We start from the raw sequence: 8,838 nt of genomic DNA, 5'->3' as shown, positions 1-8,838 counted from the left end.
TCGCGTGAGATTGTCGTGTTGAACTGGGTACAATGGGGTCGCATTGCGTTTAATGGTTGGTATATAATTGTTTGCTTTGTCCTTCCCGTCCTGAAAAAGCCTTATGAGGCTTTTTAAAAGCCTTAAAAAGCCCTTTACCATCATCATCAGCATCGTCGTCATCATATCATCACCATCATTATCGTCATCATAATCATTCTTCATAATGCCATTTTATTCAGGTGAAACATCAGGGTGCCTGCCCACAGCGTTGTAAAATTACGTTTATTAAAAATAAGTTATCTTGCCATACAGGTAGGTCACCAAGCAACAAGATAGGCAGCCACACATCCGTCGACTACCGCCAGGCTTAGTTAGTCTAACGGTCACATTCAGTGCTGCTGGCCACGGCCGCCTCTCCAGCTTTCGCTGGCATGATGCTCCGTCTTTTCAACTCATTTTTTTTTAGAACAAGAGCTAGAGACTAGAGAGCCAAAGCTAAATGCCCCTTTTACACAGACAGGTTTTACAGAAAAGCGATCCACTTCAACCGAAAATATCTCAGCGATTTTATGTCGCGCTAAGCGACATTCACTTTTCTTCCTCGAGCATCAATGAAATGAACGAAGGTGCTGCACCAAAAGCGTCGCCTTTCGCTGTAGCCGCTCCTGTGTCCCTGAGGGCCTGCCAGCACTTCAACACCGCCGCCGGCTCACTCCTGACCCTCACGCCTGCTTGTAGATGTTCAGACACCTGGTCAGTCGCTGCCAGTACTCGCTCTTCAGCACGTGCGGCGCATTGCGCTCACAGCCGCCCGGTCCGGCCTTGTGGATCATGGCGAAGTCGGAACACGTCTGACGACCGTCGCCGTTACAGTCGCGGGGATACTTGGCCATGTACTTCCTGATGACGGCCGCGGCGCAGTACGGGTCGCGCGTGCACGACTCGAGCGTCTTGCCCTTGAAGTCGGGTTCGGCGGTGAGCTCAGAGTCCACGAAGTAGGCGTTGCCGATGAGGAAGGGCCCGCAGTAGCCGCTGCTGCAGTCCCTGCTGAGGTCGCACTGGGTGGACGCCTCGCAGATGCAGCCCAGGCACTGCTGGCTGACCAGCTCGGTGGTCTGCTGGGTGCTGAGCTGGACGGCAGCTGCGGCCAGCAGCGCGGTGAAGAGCAGGCGCGGCGCGGACATGGCTGAGACACGGCGGGAGGGACACTGCCGCCCGCCGACCGCGGCCGACTTTGTATCCGCCGCGAGCAGGGCTTCCCAAACACCGGCTGGTGACGTCAGCAACCGGATGGGGCGCCCGGTGCCCTTCTCTGCTCACCTTGCAGCTCCCCGGAGCAGCGCGTCGCCCGCCGCCCCACAGTGTCCCTCCCACCGCGACCGGTCCGGCTGGTGGCTTATAGAGCGGGGCGGCTGGCACATATCCGGGACGGGCGTGGGAGCGCGGCCGCCCACGACAAGCTACCACAACAGCGGTCATCTGTGCCGAAAGTGGGGGACAAGTTTGTACAGGGTGCAACCTCTCATACCTACCTTTTAGAAACACGGAGACCCAGGGGTCAGAACGCAATACGCATGAAGTTAACCCGCGCTGTGCTGGTGGCCTGTGTTTTCCGTGTCGTGCTGGGGGGGGGGGGGGGTCACCCCCCTCTAAGTCGGCTCCTGGGCCACGTCACGATACGCGCGGCAATCGATAGAGCGTCAAAAATAACCCGCGCCCTGGTGTGGGTCTGAGCCACCTTCGCCCTGGTGGGGGGGGGGGCCAAAATGACCCCCCCCGTCTAACTCGAAAACGAAGAGGGCTAGGAAGACGCGGAAAAAAGCAAACGAAAGCCCATAACAAGTACGTTCGAAAGTATTTCGGTCATTTTTTCGCTAAGGTCAATATTGAGGTCGCTAGAGGTCATCATAGGTCAAATTTCAGTGTTTTCGGTGTTGCCGGACATATTCCGCTGTAGCTCGGAAACTAGAAGAGCTAGAGAGCCGCGGAAAAAAGCAATCGATAGCTCTTTTCAAGCTCTTTCGCCAAGGTTCGTCAGATTTGACCTCAGCTCAACGGTTTGGCCTACAGAGGTCATGCAAGGTCAACTTGGCAAATTTCGTTGAAAATGTTTTTAACTATAGCATGCATTCACGAGAAAATAGAGAAACGATTCATGCACCATCGTGCTTGGCTCGTCGAGACGCGTCGAATGATATATAGTTTGACCTCGAAAGGTCATTTTGAAAATTTGACCTCAGGTCAAGGTCATGACCTTACCGAAATAGGTCATGCTGCATATCATTCGATCCGCATTGACGAGACAAACACGATAAACGTCGAACGGAGTCTCTATCTCTATTCAATAACAAGTAAGTGCAGAAAAACCGCTGGTGACCTCTGGTGACCAGGGAGATGACCTAGCGTGACCTCAGCGAGGTCACAAGCAAATGGTTTCACATGGGCTGTGATTTGCTGACCCAAGACACTTCAATAACGAAATATAGGAACAATCACGCCCGATTTAGCTGAAAAACAACTACTTTTCGATTCTCCCATTGACTTATAATGGGGAGCAGCGATGACCTGACCTGACCTTAGGTCACATTTATAAAAAATCCGAGATAGCCATTTTGTAGAGCTGGGTGACATCTTCAAGTACTGTAAATTTTACATCGATCGGATAAAAGCTGTGCCTTTGAGAGAGCTTTGAACTTTTTTAGAGGTGGTGTCAGTTTTGGTGACCTTGTGACCTGACCTGACCTGACCCGAACCCCCCAAAAAAGGACATGATGTAAAAATGTTGAATAAACAGCTATACAAAGTTTCAGGGCGCTACCTCAAGTGGTTTCTGAGTTATCGCTGAAAAACCACAGGGGGGGGCCAAAATGGCCCCCCCCCACCAGGGCGAAGGATAATGACGGTCAACGGTTTAGCCTCCAGAGGGCAAAAACTCTAAAAATAGCCGTTATTACGAACAATGTTTTTCGGTAATAACTCTTGATTCAAGAGAGCCACGACATTACTTTTGCCAGCAATCAGCATCGTGTTCCTCTCGTCGAGACGCGTCGAATGAACTATACCTAAGTTGACCTTGAAAAGTCATTTTGAAAATGTGACCCCAGGTCAAGGTCATGACCTGACCGGAAAGGGTCATGCTGCATATCGGTCGATCCGTATCGTCGAGATGAATGCATCTGGCGTGTTTTTACTGCTCTAGCACGTCTCTTTAAAAAAGTATAGCCAAAAGCTGATGGTGACCGTTCATGACCTGAGAGCCTGAGATGACCTTAGGGGCACACGTAGGGGTTACAGGCGCATTTTTACGATTCAGTAAGTCATATGCACCTATTAACCGATGTTTGAGAGGGTTTTGAACGACATTTGTCCAAAAGAGACGCATTTCAATTTTCTCCCATCAGGAGAGGTCGCACAGTTGGCCTGATCTTAGGTCACAGATATCGAATATCCGAGACGAACATGTTATACATAGGTACTGTTATTGTTATCAATCTCTGAAAGTTTCAAAGTTATCGTTCAGTCGGTGTAGCTATAGCGAGCCTTTGAACGTTTTCTGAGGTAAGGTCACTTGACATGACCTGGTAACCTGACCTTGAGCGACCCGGGTCTGAAATTTTCACAACATGTGTGAAAAAGAGATATGAACAGGTGTACCAAAAAACAGCGGCGCTGCGCCCCGCCGTTTTTGAGATATTTGCGAAAAAACCGAGGGGCCCAGCACGGCGTTGGTTAAATGACGCTTTACAGTTATGAAATACGAATTCAAGTCATTTTAGGATACACGAAGCCTTAGCAGAAAAACGATAAATAATCCCGTCTTCCGTTTGACCGGCTGCAAGAGGTTCTCAATTTCGCAGCTCGGCTGGTCACAGGTCTCCGCCGATACGACCATGTCGGCCCCGCTCTCGCCGCGCTCGGCTGGCCGGACATTCGGGAGATGATCGCGCGTCGTGACGCGCTGAACGTACATATATCGCGCTCTCCACGTTGTTTCAGCGCCCGGCCCCCTGCGTGCGATGTTTCGCCCTCGTGCCGCCGTATCGGAGCGCGAGGCGCGCAGCGCTGCCGCGGGGGTGTCGATACTGGAGCTGCCCCGCTACCGGCTCACCATGGCGAGGCGGCTCTTCCCATATTAGGGCCGCGGTATCGTGGAATGAGCTTCCACGAGATGTCACCTCATGTGCGACTACTATGCATTTCAGACCCCATGAGACCCTGTTTTTCGGCGATAATTTCTTCAATTTTTGTCCAATTAGCTTGAAATTTTGGCAGACGATATTCCAGCTCAAGCGCCAATTTTTGTCAATATGGTCTTTTAACAAAATATCAAAATTTAGAGCACTTGTCGTTGCCTCGTAATGTTAAAATCGGCTCCGTAAATCCGTCAGTGGAGTAGAGGCTATCCGTACGTAGGCGTGACGTCACAAACACGTGACCATTAAGCTCCGCCCTCCCGGCGGACAGGGCGGTGACCTTGGCCGGTCAGTCGGCTGCGTGGAGCGGGCGGGGCAGTAGCTGTCGCACCGGGGCGGCTCGCATGGAACGTAGCTGCCGTGCAGTTGTCGTTGCAGCCGTAACTTCATCGAATGAGCTAAATAGCGCGCATAAGTAACGCACTAGCTGAAGCCCGCCCTCGACTTTGTATTTATCACAAATGTAGGTACGTACGTACACCTTGTTCAGTCACAAAAAATATCTATTTCCACAAAAGATTCCGGGCCTGTGAAAAAAAAACGCTCATAAAAGGCGCTGTTGATTTCAAATGCTTGCGTAAAATTATGTATCGCGTCAGACTACGTCCAAATTGCAAAATAGAATCACCATTAGTAGGATGCAGTTTATGTGTTTGATATATTAAATTTGATTAGGAATGTATGCCGGCGTGATCGATTTATATCATCCCGGTGCAGCATAAGCATTGAACACCTTCAGGAATAATCCATTTTATCATCGACTTAGATTGAGGAGGTCGCCGGACTAACTTTACCCCCAGATCTTATGTGTTGAAATGCAAACATGAAAACTAAAAGCCTAGAGATAGTTACCTCACCATTGAGGACATACCTACTGTTACATAAGTTTAACAAAAAGATACGTGTTTCTTGATGATCGTTCTCGTGAAGTGCGCAACGTCCGCCGGCCACATTCCTACTTCTTTCTGTGCACGTTTTAACAATATAACACACACAACGATAAAGGACAATTCCAATTTCTACCAAACGACACATCACGCTTCTGCCCCACCCGGCGCCCCCCACCGCTTCACGAATCACGAATACGGTCGTCTCGCTGGAGCGATGCCCCAGGCAATCGGCCGTGTCCGAGACTCTTCATCCTACTTTGTTGCTTTCTGCGCTTCCTCAGAAACATTCATTGACGCTGCCAAATATATCAATATTTTTGGATCATGCAGAGGCTTACGCATGATCTTATAGGTAATCGCGTAGTGACCTGACCCAACCTGACGATGAGATAGGTGCAACTCCGGCTTAAATAAATGCTCAGAGTCCAAGAGTTCATCTATCTTTCCTTCTACGGCCGGCTCCGTTCCAATAGATCCTACCTTGATTCTGATCTTTTACGTTTAAATACCAAAATAAGGAAAAGAGGACATCAAATGCCCTCGAACGGATATATTTTTTTGGCTTTCGTCCCGAAACAACTTTGCCAGCTTCACTTGTCTCCAGTATGTGGTCCCGCTGCGATCTCTCCGCGGTGCTGACACCGACTGGAGCGGCATAGACCCATCGCGGTCACGGCCAGTGGGCGGAGTCAAGTTGAGCACGGCGTAACGTGATTGGCCAGCGCTCCTATCCAATCCGGTGCGGCAGCGAGCGAGCCTCTATCCGGGTGCAAAAACTGATTAACATTACGAGCCAACGACAAGTGCTCTAAATTTTGATATTTTGTTAAGAGACCATATTGACAAAAATTGGCGCTTGGGCTGAAACATCGTCTGCCAAAATTTCAAGCTAATTGGACAAAAATTGGAGAAATTATCGCCGAAAAACAGGGTCTCATGGGGTCTGAAATACATAGTAGGCACTCCTTGTGCGGTCATTGTAATGCCTGATTTGACATGTATGAAAGATAGGTATATGTCTCTAGTTTTTATCCTTTTTAATGTTTTTTTTTTACTTCATTGAATTTGTATTAACCCTCGCCGGACCTATTGATTTTCTACATACGCGTCGGCCGAGGGGGGGGGGGGGGCGGGTACGACCCCCCCGCCGTTTCGCCCCTGGTGGAGCTAGAGCGTCGAGGAGAAAACGAGCGTGTGCGCCGTTACGAGACGCAGAGATTGATACCCGATTTTAAGGTCCTAGGTCAACCGGTGACCTCTTAGGTCAGGTCAAGTTCCCCAAGGTACGGTTCCGTTTTTGGTAAATAACTTCGCAAAAAACGGTCGCAGAGCCGCGATTTTGGCAGCATCGTGTTTGCCTCGCTCAGGCCCGTCGAATGATATACTTTTTGTTTGGATGAGGTCAATTTCGGGTGTTGACCTCAGGTCAGGGTCAGGTCAGCACCCCTAGGTCACGAAATCGGTCGAAGTAGGTCATGTCGCATATCATTCGATTCGGCAGGTCTTCCTGAGTCCATTGGTGGCTTTCCCAACTCGCTAGCTCAATTCGATCGGGAGTTATTGACGAAAAACTAATATGGCCCTAACGACGTCATAAATGACGTCACGCAATGTCAACATTGCAAAAGTGACGCATCTAACCTTGCAAGGAGTGCACCAAATCACGATTCTGTGTGCTTGAGATAGTTGGAGGTCGTTCCCGGCGCCAGAATAGCAGTTTTCATTTTCCCCATTTTTTTTTGTATTTGTCTCACAGGTTGCTCTCGGAGGAGCTGATCACAAATGACACTGGCGACAGTCGGGGCCACGTCCGTCCCGTGCCCCCCAGAGGCACGGCTCATACCTACCTTGCGAATGCGACCGCGTTTCCTTTCACTGCTATGCCTATTGCCTATGCCGCCTCCAATGCTGCCTGTATTCCTCACTGTTGAGTGTTGACTAACGTCGCCATGGTAGCGCATATGACGTCACACACATACACACGCGCGTGATCGAGCTGCCGTGGAGTGTGACTATGACGTCACGCGGTCACCGGCTATCTCGCCTATCGTCGGTGTCCGGCAGACGGTCGGCGGGCGCCGGGCGCCGCACTGTGTCGCCGGAGGTCACTGCGGCGCCCCGAGACAGCACTGCGGCGCCCAGAGACGCCCCAGCGCAGGAGGCGCCTATCAGGTGGGTGAGGGACCGCCGCGAGTGCGCCCGAGAGCGAGGAGAGAGAAGGTGCGTGGACGTATTGTGGTCCACCTATGCCATTTGTTTTGACCTGGTGACCCACAGCCGTATGCAAACGCGTCGTCATGTTCAATGTGCAAGTCATGCAGCTTTGGGCTTTCTACTTATCAAAGCTGGAAGGCGTTTCTTTTGGTGATTGAAGGTACTAATGATACGATCGAGTGATGGATAAGTGGAACGGAACGTGGCTATACATTTTTTTTATACTTCGGTGGCATTTTGGTTTTCGCAAAACAAGAGTTTGCCTGCTCAGTTTCAATCATTTTGGTGCCTATTGCTTTTTGGAAATTTCGTTACTCCGGATACGCAATATTACTATTGGGTTCGAATTTTTGTGCATTTCTCATGTTGCAACAAAATGAGACGATAGCTTTTTACTCACCAGCTTTACACTACATACCTAAAATGAAACGCTTGGGTATCGAACGGTCAATCGGTTCTTATGACTTTTGCACACTGTCAGAGGGACGGGCTACTATAAAACTGTTTAAAAAATGACCGAGAGAAGTTCCCGTTGACGCTTCCAAAGCATTGAGATGAGGCAGTAAATCGTTCAAATTGAATGATGCTATGGAAAAGATGTTTCGCATTAAAAAATTGACTCAGAACTACATAAAGTATTTATCAGTGTGAACTGTGATATAGGTACAAAAGGTACACTTTTGTATGCATCGTTAATCTACCTATATCAAACTCCGAATATGTGTATGTATATTTCTTATAAATCGTATATGGTCGGTTTTGATAGTTATGTTCGTGTGTGTATTGTATGTATTGACATTTGCAGACGCTCCACGGAACTTGGCTATTACGCGTCCGTAGTCCTACAAGCATCATGATAAGAAATCATTTTGCAGCGTCACCTAACGTGGCCTATAATATGTACATATGTATTGTCCAAGCCTCGCGTGAGAGGACGCTGGAATGTTCATGCAAAGCATACCTAATCTGCGCATTGTCTGGTTGGAAATACCCAAAACTTCCCCACTGCCCGCAGCGCCATCGTTTTCAAGTAGTTTGTTAACCGACGTGGGAGCTGTGGTCTCGACATGAGGATAATATGCTAACCGAAGTGACAAAAGAACTAACATACATCCACAAGGAAATGGAAAAGCTAAAACATGTTTAAACATACTGTTCATACATAACATTGTTACATACCTACGTCCCGTGTATTATGTAATGCGCAGCATAAGACAGATATCGTGTATCAGTAACAAACCTATCGACTTGAGTCTCTCATGGCCATTGTCCATAGATACAAGAATCGAGATATAATCTGAGTACAGTACAATGAGAACAAAAACACGCCTGTCAAGATGTAGCTGTTTGAGAGCCGGTTCGCCGAGTTTCTATGCACAATGCACTTACTTTTTCGTAATTTTACGTTTAATATGCTAAGTTTTTCTGTTTTACGTGTCCTTTATGGTTCTACGTTTTTGAAGCTTTTTAATGAATTACCAAAATACGGTTTAATGTAGGTAATGCTTGAAGCCGCGTTTCCTAAACGTCGACACTCAGAAGCGCGTCCATACTAAAAG

General features: G+C 48.8%; 1 protein-coding gene across 1 annotated transcript; it reads right to left on the bottom strand.

The window, feature by feature from the left end:
• Positions 1 to 199: 199 nt before the first annotated feature.
• On the bottom strand, positions 200 to 1,326 carry LOC122378602 (lysozyme-like). Its single transcript, XM_043359848.1, has one exon. It carries the CDS (start codon positions 1,164 to 1,166, stop codon positions 705 to 707), a length of 462 nt encoding a protein of 153 aa, XP_043215783.1. The 5' UTR covers positions 1,167 to 1,326; the 3' UTR covers positions 200 to 704.
• Between the last annotated feature and the right edge of the window lie 7,512 nt (positions 1,327 to 8,838).

This window comes from Amphibalanus amphitrite, unplaced genomic scaffold (genome assembly GCF_019059575.1).
Source record: "Amphibalanus amphitrite isolate SeventyFive unplaced genomic scaffold, NRLGWU_Aamphi_draft 000007F_arrow, whole genome shotgun sequence".
Taxonomy (NCBI): domain Eukaryota; kingdom Metazoa; phylum Arthropoda; class Thecostraca; order Balanomorpha; family Balanidae; genus Amphibalanus; species Amphibalanus amphitrite.
Note: the sequence above shows the minus strand (reverse complement) of the source record. Positions and strands in the feature narration are given on the sequence as shown.